General features: G+C 40.4%; 1 protein-coding gene across 1 annotated transcript in view; it reads right to left on the reverse strand.

Annotated features, from left to right (window-relative positions):
* LOC104984631 (putative selection and upkeep of intraepithelial T-cells protein 1 homolog) overlaps positions 1-19125 on the reverse strand; it is a 41455-nt gene that overhangs the window by 11272 nt on the left and 11058 nt on the right. Inside the window, exon 2 of the mRNA XM_010834455.1 lies at positions 6725-6805. Within this exon, the coding sequence (XP_010832757.1) occupies positions 6725-6805 (81 nt within the window). The remainder of the gene's footprint in view (positions 1-6724; positions 6806-19125) is intronic.

The following is a 19125-nucleotide window of genomic DNA, read 5'->3' on the forward strand; positions in this document are numbered from 1 at the left end:
AGGTGTAGAATTAGGTTATTTATGTGACTTTTTTCTTGTTTCTTGAGGTATGCCTGTATTGCTATGAACTTTCTCCTTAGCACTGCTTTTACAGTGTCCCAAAGGTTTGGGGTTGTTGTGTTTTCATTTTAATTCGCTTCTATGCATATTTTGATTTCTTTTTTGATTTCTTCTGTGATTTGTTGGTTATTCAAAAGCGTGTTTTCCAGCCTCCATATGTTGGAATTTTTAATAGTTTTTCTCCTGTAATTGAGATCTAATCTTACTGCATTGTGGTCAGAAAAGATGCTTGGAATGATTTCATTTTTTTTTGAATTTACCAAGGCTAGATTTTAGGCCCAGGATAATATGATCTATCCTGGAGAAGGTTCCGTGTGTGCTTGAGAAAAAGGTGAAATTCATTGTTTTGGGGTGAAATGTCCTATAGATATCAATTAGGTCTAACTCGTCTATTGTATCATTTAAAGTTTGTGTTTCTTTGTTAATTTTCTGTTTAGTTGATCTATCCATAGGTGTGAGTGGGGTATTAAAGTCTCCCACTATTATTGTGTTATTGTTGATTTCCCCTTTCATATTTGTTAGCATTTGTCTTACATATTGTGGTGCTCCTATGTTGGGTGCATATATATTTATAATTGTTATATCTTCTTGGATTGATCCTTTGATCATTATGTAGTGTCCTTCTTTGTCTCTTTTCACAGCCTTTGTTTTAAAGTCTATTTTATCTGACATGAGTATTGCTACTCCTGCTTTCTTTTGGTCTCTATTTGCATGGAATATCTTTTTCCAGCCCTTCACTTTCAGTCTGTATGTGTCCCTTGTTTTGAGGTGGGTCTCTTGTAGACAACATATATAGGGGTCTTGTTTTTGTATCCATTCAGCCAGTCTTTGTCTTTTGGTTAGGGCATTCAACCCATTTACATTTAAGGTAATTATTGTTAAGTATGATCCCGTTGCCATTTACTTTATTGTTTTGGGTTCGAATTTATACACCCTTTTTGTGTTTCCTGTCTAGAGAATATCCTTTAGCATTAGTTGGAGAGCTGGTTTGGTGGTGCTGAATTCTCTCAGCTTTTGCTTGTCTATAAAGCTTTTGATTTCTCCTTCATATTTGAATGAGATCCTTGCTGGGTACAGTAATCTGGGCTGTAGGTTATTTTCTTTCATCACTTTAAGTATAGCTTGCCATTCCCTCCTGGCCTGAAGAGTTTCTATTGAAAGATCAGCTGTTATCCTTATGGGAATCCCCTTGTGGGTTATTTGTTGTTTTCCCCTTGCTGCTTTTAATATTTGTTCTTTGGTTTGACCTTTGTTAATTTGATTAATATGTGTCTTGGAGTGTTTCACCTTGGGCTTATCCTGTTTGGGACTCTCTGGGTTTCCTGGACTTGGATGATTATTTCCTTCCCCACTTTAGGAAAGTTTTCAACTATTATCTCCTCAAGTATTTTCTCATGGTCTTTTTTCTTTTCTTTTCTTTTTTTTTGTCTTCTTCTTCTGGGACTCCTACGATTCAAATGTTGGAGCATTTAATATTGTCCTGGAGGTCTCTGACACTGTCCTCATTTCTTTTAATTCGTTTTTCTTTTTTCCTCTCTGATTCATTTATTTCTATCATTCTATCTTCTACTTCACTAATCCTATCTTCTGCCTCCATTATTCTACTATTTGTTGCCTCCAGAGTGTTTTTTATCTCATTTGTTGCATTATTCATTATATATTGACTCTTTTATTTATTTTAGGTCATTTTTAAACCTTTCTTGCATCTTATCAATCCTTGTCTCCAGGCTATTTATCTGTGATTCCATTTTTATTTCAAGATTTTGGATCATTTTCACTATCATTATTCAGAATTCTTTATCAGGTAGATTCCCTATCTCTTCCTCTTTTGTTTGGTTTGGTGGGCATTTATCCTGTTCCTTTACCTGCTGGGTATTCCTCTGTCTCTTCATCTTGCTTATATTGCTGCATTTGGGGTGGCCTTTCTATATCCTGGTAGTTTGTGGAGTTCTCTTTATTGTGGAGTTTCCTCGCTTTGGGTGGGGTTGTATCGGTGGCTTGTCAAGGTTTCTTGGTTAGGGAAGCTTGTGTCGGTGTTCTGGTGGGTGGAGCTGGATTTTTTCCCTCTGGAGTGCAATGAAGTGTCTAGTAATGAGTTATGAGATGTCAATGGATTTGGAGTAACTTTGGGCAGCCTGTATATTGAAGCTCAGGGCTGTGTTCCTGTGTTGCTGGAGAATTTGCGTGGTATGTCTTGCTCTGGAACTTGTTGGCTCTTGGGTGGTGCTTGGTTTCAGTGTAGGTATGGAGGCGTTTGATGAGCTCCTATCGATTAATGTTCCCTGGAGTCAGGAGTTCTCTGATGTTCTCAGGATTTGGACTTAAGCCTCCTGCTTCTGGTTTTCAGTCTTATTTTTACAGTGGTCGCAAGACTTCTTCTATACAGCACCATTGATAAAACATCTAGGTTAAAGATGAAAAGTTTCTCCACAGTGAGGGACACCCAAAGAGGTTTACAGCGTTACATGGAGAAGAGAAGAGGGAGGAGGGAGTTAGAGGTGACCCGAATGAGATGAGGTGGAATCAAAAGAGGAGAGAGCAAGCTAGCCAGTAATCACTTCCTTATGTGCACTCCACAACTGGACCTCTCAGAGATGTTCATGGAGTTATACAGAGAAGAGAAGAAAGAGGAAGGAGACAGAGGCGGCCAGGAGGATAAAAGAGGGGAATGAAAAGGAGAGAGACAGATCTAGCCAGCAATCAGTTCTCTAAGTGTTCTCCACCATCTGGAAAACACAGAGATTCACAGAGTTGGGTAGAGAAGAGAAGGGGGAGGGAGGAGACAGAGGCGACCTGGTGGAGAAAAAGGAGAGTCCAAAGGAGGAGAGAGCAGTCAAGCCAGTAATCTCGCTCCCAAGTAAAAATGGGTACTGAAGATTGGGTTCTTAAAGGTACAAAATTGATAACAAATACCAAAAAGCAAAGATTAAAAATTTAGAGTAGAGGTTGGATTTTCAAAAATACAATATTAAAGAAAAGGAGAAGAAAAAAAAAGTCACAAAAATTATTTTTAAAATATATGAAGTTTGCTTTAAAAAATAGGGTCTTTTTTTGAAAAGTAATAGTAGGTTATAAAAATGAAAATTAAAGGAGTAATAGAGGACTTAAAAATTTAAAAAAGTTAAAAAAAAAAAAGAATGATCGTAAAAATATATCTAGGACTTTCTCTGGTATTGTTGTGGGCAGTGTGGGGTCAGTTCGTTTTCTGATAGTTCCTTGGTCCAGCTTATATTTCTCAAGATCTTAGGTCCCTTCCTATGTAGTCGGTACTAACTAATCTATTTTTAGTTTTAATCTATTGCACCTGTCACTTCCAAGGCGGTTCCCTCTGTTTTAGCTTCTTCTGTTTTCTGGTCTCTTCAGTGTCTGATTTCTGCCCTGACACAAGGGAGCCCATGGTGGACACTTTTTTAAGGCTCATTGTTCAGTCGTGCTGTGGGGAGGGAGGGACGCTGCAAACAACACTGGCATGTGCTCGCAGTGTCTCGGCCACACTGGGCCTGCGCCCGGTCACTTCGCGTGTGCTCTCCCTGCCCACACAGCTCAGGCTCTAGGTTCTCCTCCAGGAACCCTCCAAGGCCAGCCCTGGGCTGCATGCACCTCCCAGGTCTAAGCTGCTCAGGTTCAGGCACTCGGGTAGCCCTCAGAGGTGCAGACTCTGTGGGGCCTGTGTTTTGTGCCCTTCCCAGGTCCAAGCAGCTCAGGTGATGAGGTGTTTGGTGAGCACTGTTGCTGCAACTTATCACCTCTCCCGTCCCTGCTGCTCGGTTTTCTGGGTGTACAATCGGCACACCTTCTCAGGCGGATGATGACTGTCCAGAACCCCAAGAAGTCTTAGTTAGCAAAGAAGCCTGCTTGCAGTTTGGTAGATAATGTCTCTCTGGGGCTGTGATTGCCCTCTTCCAGCTCTGGCTGCCTGTCACTGGAGGGGGATGGTCTTCAGCTGGCTAATTCTGTTCAGTCCTTTGTTCTGTGCGCGGTCCTGGCGGTGTCTTAGGTTAGAGCTTTTAGCGTGGTATCTATCCCACAGTCTGGTTTGCTAGCCCAAGTTGGTTCGCTCTGATTACCCTCGGGGCATTCAGGCCAGATCCTTACTCTTAACCATTGCAGCCCGCGCCTCCCTGCCCAGCCCCCACCTGCTAGTGGTGGATGCAGGCATCTGCACTGCTTCTTCACTGGGGGAGTTACCGTTGGGCTCCTAATCTGTATGCTTTTGAACTGTGGTGTTGGAGAAGACTCTTGAGAGTCCCTTGGACTGCAAGGAGATCCAATCAGTCCATTCTAAAGGAGATCAGCCCTGGGTGTTCTTTGGAAGAAATGATGCTAAAGCTGAAACTCCAGTACTTTGGCCCCCTCATACGAAGAGTTGACTCATTGGAAAAGACTCTGATGCTGAGAGGGATTGGGGGCAGGAGGAGAACGGGACGACATTGGGTGAGATGGCTGTATGGCATGACCAACTCGATGGATGTGAGTTTGAGTGAACTCAAGGAGATGGTGATGGACAGGGAGGCCTGGCATGCTGCAACTCATGGGGTCACAAAGAGTTGGACGCAACTGAGCAACTGAACTAAACTGACCACCTGATGTACCAGGAAAAAAACAAAACCTGATTAATGCCTGATTAAAGGCATTTAGTGGGAGAAGGCAATGGCACCCCACTCCAGTGCTCTTGCCTGGAAAATCCCATGGACGGAGGAGCCTGGTAGGCTGCAGTCCATGGGGTCGCTAAGAGTCTGACACGACTGAGTGACTTTCACTTTTCACTTTCACTTTTCACTTTCATGCATTGGAGGAGGAAATGGCAACCCACTCCAGTGTTCTTGCCTGGAGAATCCCAGGGAAGGCGGGGCCTGGTGGGCTGCCATCTATGGGGTCGCACAGAGTTGGACACAACTGAAGCGACTTAGCAGCAGCAAAGGCATTTAGTGAGTTAGTGGTAAGAGTAGGAGGAGGGGAGATATCCTTTAGTTCTGTGATTAGATTTCAGTCTTTTAGTGAGCATGTGTCCTTGACTATGAACTTCATAATTGCTTCTCAGTTGCATCCCTCCTTGCTGCGTGCATGTGCTCAGTCCCTTCAGTCCTGTCTGACTCTTTGCTACCCCTTGGACCGCACCCTGCTAGGCTCCTCTGTCCATAGTATTCTCCCAGCAAGAATACTGAAGTGGGTTGCCATGGCCCCCACCAGGGGGCATGGATCAAACTAATTTCTCCTGTGTCTCCTGCATTGCAGGCAGATTTCTTTTACTCATGAGCCAAAAAGGGAAACCATATCCCTCCTTAATGGGACACAAAGGATACAGCAGATGGAAGTTGGATGTTTTCCTGCCCCCAGGTAAGTTAGACTCTGAGAAAATACCAATAGGTTAGGTTCTGGTAAAATATTGTCTCTTGAGGGCAGGCCTTGCTAAGAAGAACATATTTCAAAGTAATTGCTCTTCCCCTCCTCCTGCTAAAAACACAATGGCATTTCCCCCAATATTCCCTGTGAAAGCCTAGTAAAAACCATGGAGGTAAAACACAGAAGTGAGCTTTCTCATGATTGGGTCCCCTTGGAGTTTTTAACTTTCAGACTTGTCTACACTTGAGCCTGAAAGTGAAAGTGAAGTCACTCAGTCGTGTCCGACTCTTTGCGACCCCTTGGACTTGTAGCCCACCAGGCTCCTCAGTCCATGGGATTTTCCAGGCAAGAATACTGGAGTGGGTCGCCATTTCCTTCTCCAGGAGATCTTCTCGACCCAGGGATTGAACCCAGGTCTCCCACAGTGTAGGCAGACGCTTTACTGTCTGAGCCACCAGGGAAGTCTGGCCTACAGCAATTCAGTTATTACAGTTTAGATTTTCCTACCCTTGTACTGGCTTCCACAAAGATTTATGGCCTGGAAAGTTGTGAGTCTCTCTCTCCACTTAGGGCTTCCCTGATAAAGTGAAAGTGAAGTCGCTCAGTCGTGTCTGACTCTGTGGCCCCATGGACTGGAGCCTGGTGGGCTCTAGGTGCCAGTCTGTGGAATTTTCCAGGCAAGAGTGCCAGAGTGGGTTGCCATTTCCTCCTCCAGGGAATCTTCCTGACCCAGGGATCAAACCTGGGTCTCCAGCATTGCAGGCAGCCGCTTTTACCGACTGAGCCACCAGGCTTCCCTGATAGCTCAGTTAGTAAAAAATCTACCTGCAACGCAGGAGATCCTGTTTTGACTCCTGGGTCAGGAAGATCCTCTGGGGAAGGGATAGGCTACCCACTCCAGTATTCCTAGGCTTCCCTTGTGGTTCAACCGGTAAAGAATCCACCTGCAATGTGGGAGACCTGGGTTTGATCCCTGGGTTGGAAAGATGCCCTAGAGAAGGGAACTGCTACCCACTCCAGTATTCTGGCCTGGAGAATTCCATAGACTGTATAGTCCATGGGGTTGCAAAGAGTTGGACACAATGAGTGACTTTCACCTCAGTATCCACTTCTGTATTTCTCTAATTTGGGAAGGAGCAATTTGTCCTATTACCTCAATTCTCTGTTGGATCCAGGAAGAGTTGTTGACTTTCAGTTTTTTTCCGTTTTTTACTTGATAGCAGGCCATAGTAATGACTTCCAAGCTCCTTACATGCTAGAATGGACACTGTAGGTTCTTTCCACAGCTGTCACTCAGTAAGAAGAGAGTGGATGCTCTTACCTGAAGTTGATGTCATCACTTGTAGAAGAAGAAAGCTCACACAGGACCCAGAAAAAGAAGAGGATTTAAGCTTCATCATGCCTGGAAAAAGAGACAAATAGAAAGTCATAGACTGAGATATGAGGCAGGAAATGTCAGGATGCTCAAAATTAAATCAAGATCATCAATAGGTACAACTTGGGACTCTCCTTTCAGAGTATAACCCCTCTCAGTATTCAGTAAAATGTCTGAATTTTACCATGTCTCCCCACTTGGTTCTTATCAGGAGAGGCCTTCTTAATCCCTCTTTCCCATAAATTCACACTCTGCTTTTTTCCTCTTTCACTTTATGACCTAACTGACTAAATAAGCATTTCCTATGGCACGTGTAACAAATGGAGCAGAAAAAAATATCCTAAGTGAATAAATCAGGGGAGGGAATAAAAAATGGCAAACACAAAAGCCTGAATGCTTAAATATGCATGATGAAATAAGGAGAGTCTTTTTTGGATTATGTCCTTGAACAATTAAGATGAGATCAAATTATGGTGGAACTAAAATAGCTTGTCAACAATTTTATATATTAATTATAAAAAAGAAAGAGTGCTGAATTATTAGCTAGGTATCTTGTATTTTATCTGGCAACCCTCTTGTAACTCATAGAAACATGTGAGTTGGATTACAAAGTCAGTAACTAAAAAACAAAAAAACATGAGATAATAACAAGAAAAAAAGGGGTTCAAATATTTATATATCTTTAAGGGAAGTGTAAAACTGTATTCACATCATAGCTATGTGCTAAAAAAATGAGTTAAGAGCTGAAGGAAGAAGTTCCTCTGGTCATGGGAAACAAAATCTGTCTACTATTGAAACTAAACAAAATTAATCTACTTTCGAAAAAAAAAAAGAAAGTCCTATTTGGCCTTTATAAAGCCCATGTGAAAATATTTAAAGTAATTGTGCTTTAAATTTTATTATTGTACATATCTGATAGATATGACAAATGATTATCAGCAATGCTAGCCTTTAAACAATTCACATCAATGGATAAAAGTAGGCAATTGTTGGCATAACACCCAGAAAAACAGATTACAATTTCCAAAGGAATGTAATCTCTAAATGACTCATAGTTATTTTGGTATCTCCCTCCACTACCTCTCATTCCTATTTAGAATCATTAACTTAAATTTTGAATTTATGAAAGATAAATAGTCATTTTTAAAAGCAAGCTACAAAAGAAATAAAGGCACATGTTCAGACTTATAACAAATGTTCATATTTTTATTTGTAATACTCCATAGCTGAAAATGGCTCAAAATTTTACATACAGATAAATGGATAAGCAAGTTGTGATATGTCCATATGATGTAATTAACTCAGTAATAAAATTATTATAATTAATAAATAAATATATATTTAATAAAACAAATATATAATTAATTAATTAAATTATTATATTTCAATTATTCCTCATTAAATTTTTTAATCTACTTTTAAAAATACAGTTAAAACACTAGTAATATTCTTTTATGGGGTACTTATATTTAATAACAATACGACATATACTTAAGGAAAGGATTCTTGGTCACTGGGGATACCTACCGTAGTGTCTAAAGCATTGGCATCACTGTAAGCTTTTTGATGTCTTTAAAAAAAGAGGCTAGGGAAGGGGTTCCATTTCTGGGACCCAGTGCAGATAGGATCGGCCTCTAATTGTCAGCAATCGAAAAATGAAATATGAAAGCAGATCTTCCTTTTTTTCTTATTTTTAGCTGCCCTGGATCTTCACTGTGGCTCATGGGTTTTATTTGCTCCGTAGCATGTGGAATCTTAGTTCCCTGACCAGGGATGAACTGTATCCCCTGCAGTGGAAGGCAGATTCATAACCACTGGACCACCAGGGAAGTCTCCCAGATCTTCTCTTTTGAAACACCTCACTGTCTGTTACTTTTCTAAATCTACAAGTACCACTAGTCTCTGATAAAAAGATTGGCAAAATACTACACAATTAGAGCTAAAAGAACCCCTAACACCATGTTTAAGGAGGTGGAATATAGCCTTATCCTTATCTATCTTTCACAAACTGGTCACTTACTTGAGCTCCAGAATCCAGAAGAAATTTCTTTCCAGGTCCTTCATTAAGTTGTCTCAGTGTCCAAGGGTGAATCAGCCATGCTGCTGTACTGATAGTCCGTAAGAGATACTACAAAGTGGGTCCTGTGTACCACAACGTCCACCTATTGCCTGCCAGCTGAACTTGTTTTTATTCTAAATTGAAATCAATATGCTTTAATAGAGACAACAGCAAGGTGCCTGTTGTCTGTATTATAAAATCTCAAAACCACTTGCAGCTGCGCCTTGCATGACCTGAGAGAACTCATGTTATCTTTGCAAGAGACATGTACTGACATAACATGCCTTAGCCTGAAATGACATCTGAGCTCATCAGTCTTTATGTGTATTCCCCTGGACTTTTCCTTTACATCATGAGAATTCTGGGGAAATCTTAAGGGGAATTCTTTCTCTTATTAACAGACATATGCCATGCAAGTTACCTATGTAAGCACAATTTAAAATTTCCTCTTATTCATCGAGCCCCACTGAATACTATCTATTCTTCCCTACAACTGTTTTGTTTTCCTGCTGAAAACCATATTACATTCAATTTAGAGAAGGGCACAGGACAAACACTGGGAAAATAATTTTCTAAGCTGTTTTTAGTAATGAAACAATGGAATTTTTAAAGTAAGAGGAGCCTAGAGAAAGCTTAGACAGTCTGTGCTAGAAATTGTCTGGTCCATAGGGGACTTTAATGACAGCATTCTTAAAAGGACATGAACCGAGGTCACTAGTGCCACGAAGTACAGCTATACGAGCTTATGGAGGACAGAACTTACAAGCTGATACGTGCAGGACCATGGACTAACCTCTAATTCTCCCTCTTTCATAGCAAGCTGTTCCGAGGCCAGGCACTGCTGAACTGAAGGCAGCATGGAGAGAGCTCCTCCTGTGATCTTCTGCTGTAATGCTCTACTTCTAAGACATGAGAAGTAGGAAGCATTCATGTGACTTTAGTCTCGTATGCATGCTAAGTTGCTTCAGTCATGTCCGACTCTGTGTGACGTTATGGACTGTAGTCTGCTAGGCTTCTCTGTCCATGGCATTCTCCAGGCAAGAATACTGAAGAGGGTTGCTGTGCCCTCCTCCAGGGAATCTTCCTGACCCAGGGGTCAAACCCAAGTCTGTAACAAGTCTGTGAATATGTCCTGCAATGGCAGGTGGGTTTTTTTTTTTACCACTAGCGCCACCTGGGAAGTCCTGACTAGTCTTAGCCTGCTTTCTTGAGCTAACTCAGACCTTTTGAGCCATTTCTGCTGAGCTCCAAAAAGAGGGTTTGGAAATGAGGGCCATCTAGACTTTTTCCTCTATATCTCTGACACTTGGAGGTTCAGTAAATATTCCTTCCCACTGTGTACACAGACTGGACTAATCTGTTTTTGGACCAGAGGAAAGTTTCACAAGGATTCAAAATTTGCTATTCTTTCATCCACATAAACTTTAGGATTACCTAATAATTTTCAGTTTAAAAAACTGTTGGGATTTTGATTAAAGATAATTGACATATTGAGACTTCTGATCAATGATTATGGGTATTGCTCAATTTATTTGAGTCATCTTTATCTGATTACTAGCAAGTGTAATTATCTTTTTGTTAGACATTAGGGGATTTCCCTTTGTGGAAAACACATAATAAAAGTTTGTCTTAGATGAGGATCCTGGGAAACTGTCTCTAAAATGTGGAATTGGATATAGGAAGTTTAATTGGAGTATATACTTGGGATCAACACCAAGAGTCAAGTGAGTGAAGTAGGATTTAGCAAGAACTGTTGTTGAACTGTGATGAAGCAACAATGAAGGTTGGTACCACAGGAAGCTGGGATGGTCCATTAAGGTTGCTCCACCATGAGGTGGGGTTGGGAGTTGTAGACCCGCGTACAACTATAAGGACAATCATTGGTACAGATTTTCCTTGTACCTGAAGAGGATGCATGACCTGTGACAAGGAAGCTTTGGTTTGCTTTGGTTGAGGACAACTCCCATGAAGGCACTTAGCAGAGAAATTGTAATCACTGGCATCTTGGGAATGGGTGACTCAGTCTTGAAGGGAGATCTGGAGGGCCTACCAGAGCATCTGCTATATACCACCCCATGCACTGCTTGACCCATGTGCGTTCAATAGTAAATTAATCTAGAAGTCTCCATGCTGTCTTTTCCGAGTGAGCTTACAGCTGATCTTAGGGCCACAACTAACACCATCTCCCTCTTCTGCTACTTATTCTAGATTCCTCAACCTTTCAGCTATTCCTCTCACAGCATCTCTGTGAGCCTATGTAGCTCAACTAATGTGATGACTGAGCTTCTGATCCCTGAGATATGTAAGACCTTTATTACCACAACCTTCTCAAGTGATGAATGTTACATTTTACCATTTGCTATTAATATTTGACAAGTTGGGTGTCAAGCAGCAAGAAGGAACTTTTGGAAGTCATGGAAATGTTCTATACCTTGAATGTGGTCATGACTACAAGATAGAGATTTCTAAAAATGCCTCACACTATATTTTTAAAAGGTGCATTTTATCATATATAAATGGTATTTCAATAAAATTTTTTAATTGAGAAATGGAGTAACAAATGAAGCTCTAATGGATTATCTGGCTGCCAAACTATGTAAATTATATACTAAGAACCTTAAGTGTTTGTTGAAATGACTCAGAAGACTTAGTTTATTAAAAAGTTTTTATTACAAAGGACATAATCCAGTAACAACAGAAGGGCATGCACTGAAAAGAGTTTGGAATTCCCAGAAGTGGTCTTCTTGGTCTACCTGTAGGGTAGCCTCACGCAGAATATGCATTGCCTCCAGATCTCGGATCACCACTGTGTTTGGTGAAGCATTCCAGGGCTAGAAAGCCCCAAATCTACCTATGGGGGGGTCTCATATTGAACTGTTCACATAAATCTATTCCAGCTATGTGACTAGACTTAGGCTTTGAACCCTGACATTACCTACTCCCTCCCCCCACCAAAATCTGGTGCTAATCTTAAATAAGATTATCATTCCTAAGCAATGAAGACAGACTGATGCTTCTGGCTTTGTAACAACTTACAGACCCATGGTTTCAGAACACCATTTATCTTTAGTTGATAGATTTTACATTATTTACCAAGGGTCAATAGCTCTAGAGATAAGCATTCAGTCAATCCAGACCAGCTGAGATTAACTGATGCTGTAAACAAACATAGTCTTCCCTCCCGCCTTCATATGCCTCTTCCTGATGATAAGCATAAATTGCCCCTGTCAAGATAGTGGCAACTTTCCTCACCTGCTATTTACTTGGCCTGAGAAACCCAAACATTGCGTGGAACTTCTGATTCTGGCTATGATGAAGTAACAAAGATAGGACCTAACATTAATAAACAATGATTAAACAAGAAAAATAAATAAAACACACGAAATAAATTTTAAGAAATGGATTTTTTTAAACTGTGGAAACAGACACAATAAAATCAATGAGGCAAGTTCTAAATCATCTAGGCTTCTGGGAGGCAAGATCTGATTACAGTTAGAGGAACAGAGAAAAGAAACAAAAGGCCTGGCTAAGTTGAGAAGATCTAATAGATTTCAGGAAGATAAGGTAGAAGGAAAAAGTAAGGCTGAATTCCAGGAAGAAGGGATCCATGAAGGAAAAGAGCTACCGAAATCTTCAGTTAAAGCACCTTGAACATTTCTGATTATTAAATAGTACATGTATAAAGTAAAACTCCACGAAACTGGGCAAAGGATGATTAATATTGCCTTAATACCATCACCAAAGGCACTACAAGAAAATTGCAGACCAAAATCCCCTGTGAAAACTGATTCAAAAATCCTCAACACAATACTAGTAAATAGAAGCCAGTAGCATATTAAAAGGGTTATACAACATGATCAAGTAGGATTTATTCTTAGATTAAAAGGATGGTTCAATACAAAAAATTGATCAAAATAATATACCATATTAACAAAATGAAAGGAGAAAAACCACATGATCATCTCAGTTGCTGCAGAAGAAATATACAACAAAATTCAAAATCCTCACATGATACAAAAAACAACTAGAAATAGAAGAAAACTGTCTCAGCATAAAATATATGAAAACCCACAGTGAACATCATTCAGTTCAGTTCAATTCAGTTGCTCAGTCGTGTCCGACTCTTTGCAACTCCATGAATCCCAGCATGCCAGGCCTCCCTGTCCATCACCAACTCCTGGAGTTCACTCAATCTCACCTCCATCGAGTCGGTGATGCCATCCAGCCATCTCATCCTCTGTCGTCCCCTTCTCCTCCTGCCCCCAATCCCTCCCAGCATCAGAGTCTTTTCCAATGAGTCAACTCTTCGCATGAGGTGGCCAAAGTACTGGAGTTTCATATTCAGTGGTAAAAGACGGAAAACCTTTCCTCTAATATCAGGAACAAGGTAAGGATGTCTATTTTTGGCACTTCTATGAAATGGTAGATCAGCAGTAAGATTATCTGCTTGCCAATTCGGGAGACATGTATTCAATCCCTGGGTTGGGAAGTTCCCCCGGAGAAGGAAGTGGCAACCCCACTCCAGTATTCTTGCCTGGGAAGTCACATGGGCAGAGGAGCTTGGTGGGCTTCTGTATTGGCAGATGTATTCTTTACCAATGTGTCATCTGGGAAACCCATGTATATACCACTTACATCTTTTGCCTATTGATGGATACTTGGATTGTTTCCAAATCTTCAGCATAGTGCCTAGTTCACAATGTAGTATTGTGTTCTTCAAATTTTTTTGAAAGCATAGACCTCGTGTTAAATTGACCACAAACACACACACACAAAATCAAACATAAAACAAAGGGACACGGAAACTTTGGGAAGTATTGGATATGTCTGTTACCTTGATTGTGGTGATGGAATCACAGGTGTTTGGGTTTGAACTCATCAAATTGTACTCATTAAATATGTTCAGTTCTTTGTATGTCAATTATACTTCAATGAAGCTCTTTTAAAAAAGAAAAAGAGTTCATGATTAAAGTACAAGTGCTCTTTCTCCTAAGCTATTGACAGAAATGTTGCCTCTCAATACTGACAAAGATTCTTTGCTTGATCTAACATTAGTCAGGGTCATGAGGCTTTCCTAGGCCCATCTGTGCACTTCCTTATAAAATTTCATTTTACCAGGAACCTTGCTAAATCAGTTTAACCAGAATCCCCACACCCCTCTCACTATCCAATAGCCTCAATGTCTGACCAGGTTCCTCATCCTCCACCATTACCTATATCATGCCTGATCACCTTGACCTGTCTTCATTCAGCAAAAATCCCTTGTCAGATTTCCCCTTACTCCTGATGTTTCCTCTTAGTGCTTTTGTTCACTGACTTCCACTCTGCTGCTTGGCAATAAATTCCCATTTGCCCCTGCTGAATTTGGAGTTGAGCCCGATATTTCTCCCCCCACTGTAAAATTCCATTCCATCCTACTTGATGGTCCTGCATAAAGAATGTATGACCATCTTTCACAAATATCACTGAATATTTTTGGTACCATGGTGGCTCCCTTGGAGAGAGAGTTTGGGACTTCATCCTAGCAGTCTTCAATATTTTGTTCGCATATCCTCTAAAAGGATTTAAGTAACTCTGTAATCCCTTGAGAGCATCCTAGGTAGTTCAGTGGTAAAGAATCGGCCTGCCGGTTCTTTGGCAAAGGCAGCAGATGATCTAACCAATTTAGATGTTGCTGTAAAAGTATTTTTAAGATATGATTAACATTTAAATCAGTAAGCTTAAAGAAAAGCAGACTACCCTCCACAGTGTGGGTAGGCCTTATTCAATCAGTTGAAGACCTTAAGAACTAAAACTAAGATTTCCCAAAGAAGAAAAAAGAAGAAAACATCTGGCTCATGGCTGTAATGTAGAAACCTTGCTTCTATTTCCAGTTTGCAGAACTATCCTGCAGATTTTGGACTCAAGACAGCAATGTCAACTCTTCCTCAGATCTCCAGCCTGCTGGTTTGCCTCACAGATTTTGAACTTGCCAGTCCCCACAACAATCTCCTGACTCAGTTCCTCTAGTATATATATTTATAGACAGATATTCATACATATGTGTATTATATATATGATAGACTAATTAATATATATCAAAAATGGAAATTAATATAATTACCTCTCCCTGACCCAAATGACAGAATTCCTGAAAATCGCTGAGCCCAAAGCTAAAATCCTAAAAATAACCTTGCTAAATTAGCAGTTTCTCTCTCCATTAGTCATTTGGAGACCTGAGTTTGATATCTTTTATTATATTTTTACAGTTAAAAGTGCTGATAAAAGTTTCCAAGAAACAAGCAATATCCCTCCATTTCTAAAACTCTGGTAGAGAAGAGAAACTAAGCCAGAAGCTACTTCTTCAGAGAGATACAACTGATGAATCTTTGACAATACTAATCATGGGGAAAAAGTAAATATGAATAAACAATATTAAGAATGGAAATCACAATGTAATTGCAAAGTCAAGAAAAAATAAAGGTAATAAGACTGAAACAATGATTGTATACTAACATACTGGAAAATAGATGAAATGAGAAAATTCACAGGAAACAATCAACAGATTATGGCAGAGACTACCATTTTTCCTACAGTATTTGTTATCTTGTCCTTCTATCTCATTAGAACTTTTTTTTTTTAAGTGAGTACGTAGCCCAGTGAAATATAAACCACATTATTCAGCATCCTTTGTAGTCCTGGAGGCAGATGAGACAATTAAATATAAGGGTAATGATGGTCCTACTCTGAAGAAATATCCACAGAAAGAGGGTGTGTTCTCTTTACTTTGGTTCAGGTACTTTTATGTAACTGCATGGAAAAACAATACAATTGAAGAGATAACTGGTGACTGTGGAATGGACCTCCTGCCTTAGTGAGAGAGAGGAAAAAAGACATTGCCGTCCTGTTTAAGCCATGATTACTTGGATTTTGCATTAACCTGCATCTAAATCTAATCTAGAAAAAAACAAAATTGATGAACTGGATTTCATCAAAATTAAAAACTTCTTATCAACAATACCATTAAGAAACTAACGGAAAAGACTTCAATCAGAAGAAAATATTTGCAATGTATACATCTGACAAAGGGTTTGCATCCAGAATATATAAATAACTTTTACAACTCAATAAAAAATTTTAAAACAACCCCATTGAAAAAGATTTAAACAAACACTTCAGAAAAGAAGATATATGAATGGCCAATAAGCACGCTAAAATGTGTGCAATATTACTAGGTGTTAGGGAATTGCAAAGTAAACTACACTGAGATTTCACCTCAGAGTCACTGAAATAGCTAAAATAAAAACACTGGCAACACAACACCCTGCCAAGGATGTGACAATTAGAACTTCTATATACTGCTGTTGTGTCCAAGACTGGCAGTTTCCAGTAAAGTATATATCTGCCCAATAACTCAAAAATTTCTACCCCAAGGCCTTAATCCAAGAGAAATGAAAACACATCTACAAATCTCTTTGTATAAGAATGTTCATAGTGGTTGTATGGTCAGGCCACTCAAGATGGCCATTCTCTTGCTCTCTGTATCTCTCCTCTGCTCCACCAGTGTTTGCTTTAGCTATGCCTTAGTTACATGACGGATCTTCTTTCTTCCCCAAGTCCCAGGTAATGATTGTTCCAGCTTTAGATCAGAACACTCCACTATGCTTCTCAAAAGGATGGTTAGGGACATGCCCCTTTGCTGTTTTCCCTGGTAAACAATGAGCCCACTAGATATCAATTGCCACTATACTGATAACCTCCCCTGCCATCAGACTTCCCTTGTGGCTCAGCTGGTAAAGAATCTGCTTGCCATGCAGGAGATCCAGTTTCAATCCCTGGGTTAGGAAGATCCCCTGGAGAAGGGAATGGCTACCCACTTCCGTACTGTTGCCTGGAGAATTCCATGGACAAAGGAGCCTGGTGGGCTACAGTCCATGGGGTCCCAAAGAGTCAGGCACAACTGAGCGACTAATATTGTCACTTTCCTCCTGCCACCAGGAGTGAAGTCTGTCTCCACGTCTTGCCTTGCCATCCACAGTACATGGTGGAGTGTGGCTCTAGGACCTTCCTTCAGACATGTAAGCTCCCCCATTCATTAAACCATTGATATCTCTGTTGCCAACTCTGGGCTCTTTCTTCAGTCTTGAAGCTGGGTAAGCACAGCCCTTGTAGTCCTGTCAAAAACCAGAAATAGTCCAAGTGCCCATCAGAAGGCAAATAGATACAATGTGGTGTATGGATAAAGGAAATATGCTATAGGGCACAATGAACAAGTGCATGCATTTTTCAAAATTCTTTGAACTGCACACACGATTTATTTGTTGCACTGTAGTGTTAAATTATCGGAGAAGGTGATGGCACCCCACTCCAGTACTCTTGCCTAGAAAATCCCATGGACGCAGGAGCCTGGTAGGTTGCAGTCATGGGGTCCCGAAGAGTCGGACACGACTGAGCGACTTCACTTTCACTTTTCACTTTCATGCATTGGAGAAGGAAATGGCAACCCATTCCAGTGTTCTTGCCTGGAGAATCCCAGGGACGGGGAAGCCTGGTGGGCTGCCGTCTATGGGGTCTCACAGAGTTGGACACGACTGAAGCAACTTAGCAGCAGCAGTGTTAAATTAACCTTGATTATAAACAGGAGAATGATTCTATTGATTATCCTCATTGTTAAGGGTGGGGAAAGATAAATTAATTGATAATCAGTTGACCCAGGATGGGAATTTTTCTAACTCCCCCTAATTTTTTCCTTCCCTGGGGACGTTTACCTGTCTCTACATGTTAGAATCTCCTTGACATTTAACAGAGCTCATTCCTGAGGTATGAGTGGGAAAGACAAAGGATAAAGAGGAAAATACTGAGCTGGGGAAATCTTAGAAAATTTTATTTTTGAATATTGGCCAAAAGCAATAGTAAAACATGGTAAGTTGTTCATACATGAAAAGATTCACTATAAAGAAAATCCCAAGGAATTGAAAACATGAAACAAAACAAAAAACTCCTGGAACTGATAAGCAGTGATAGCAAGATTGTAGGATACATGGTTAATATCCAGAAATCAATTGCTTTTGATTCTATCTTTGCCGTTCCTTGGGAATATGTAATTATCTAAAAATTAAGATTCTAAAGTGGGAAATTTTATCTACTCTCATAAACTACAAATATCTGTAATCTTGCCTACTTTTGATAACTTGAATGCTGATAATCCATCAAATGACATCAAAAATTGCTGCTCCACCCTTTGAGATTTATTGATGGGACATAAGCCAAGAAACCCACAAAAATATCTGAAAAATGAGGTAATTTATTTTAAAATCATCTTATACTGAAACACATGCACATCTGTAGCCCTATCTCTCAAAGAAAATTACTAGTAATGTAAGCAGCTTTTGGAAGGATGTAGTTTTTTGCAGGAACTTTACAGAAGGACCCTTTGTCTTGTCACTAACCTTAAACCAGGCACCTCTGGCTCTACTCATCTCCAGCCTAAGTGCAACTTTCAAATATTTTGATCACAGAATGCCTTGACTAATCTATTGGTTCTTTCCATACATCAAAGCAGAAAATGAAGAATAAATAATTAACAGATGACTAGATCTTTTCTCTAGCATCCCCTTCAGTAATTCTGGCAACAAATCGTGTGAACAAGACAGAATCTAAAGAAAAATCACAAGAAGTTGACAAGCCTGCACACAGTGGGGGATGGAGTCTACGTTGACCCCTATCTCAGTGATTAACTGAGACTGTTACTGAATTTGAGCTCGCTCTGCTAGCCACATGAGAGGCCAATAAATCTGAGGGACGAGATACTGAGACAAAGAATATGGCTATTTGGAAAGTCGGCTGGCCTAGGAGATGGGAGACAAAGTTTGTCAGAGTCCGGATGCCAGGTTCTTTTAGAGGGTCAGAGAGAGAGGCAATGAACAATTTACGTAAAAAGGCAGAATAGAGAGAGAGGGGGAGTGAGGAACTAAAGTCAAAAGAGTCCTCAGTCTTGCAAAACATCTCAGGGAAGGGCCAGCCTTTGGAAGGGGGTGTGTTAATCTCTTCTATTCACAGGTGGGCAGGGTCAGATTATCTTTCCGAACCAAGGCACTTTAGTTTACCATCAGGCAGAGGGGCAGGGTCTTCTGAGGCAAGTTATTATGTATGATTGTAATAACAAAAAACGAAAAGCAAATCAAAGAAACAGCTTCCAACATGGACTCAGAATTGGCTTCTTACCGACTCAATGGACATGAGTTTGAGAAAACTCCAGGAGATGGTGAAGGACTGGGAATCCTGGCGTGCTGCAGTTCATGGGGTTGCA

This window comes from Bison bison, unplaced genomic scaffold (assembly GCF_000754665.1).
Source record: "Bison bison bison isolate TAMUID 2011002044 unplaced genomic scaffold, Bison_UMD1.0 scf7180017864033, whole genome shotgun sequence".
In the NCBI taxonomy this organism is placed as follows: domain Eukaryota; kingdom Metazoa; phylum Chordata; class Mammalia; order Artiodactyla; family Bovidae; genus Bison; species Bison bison.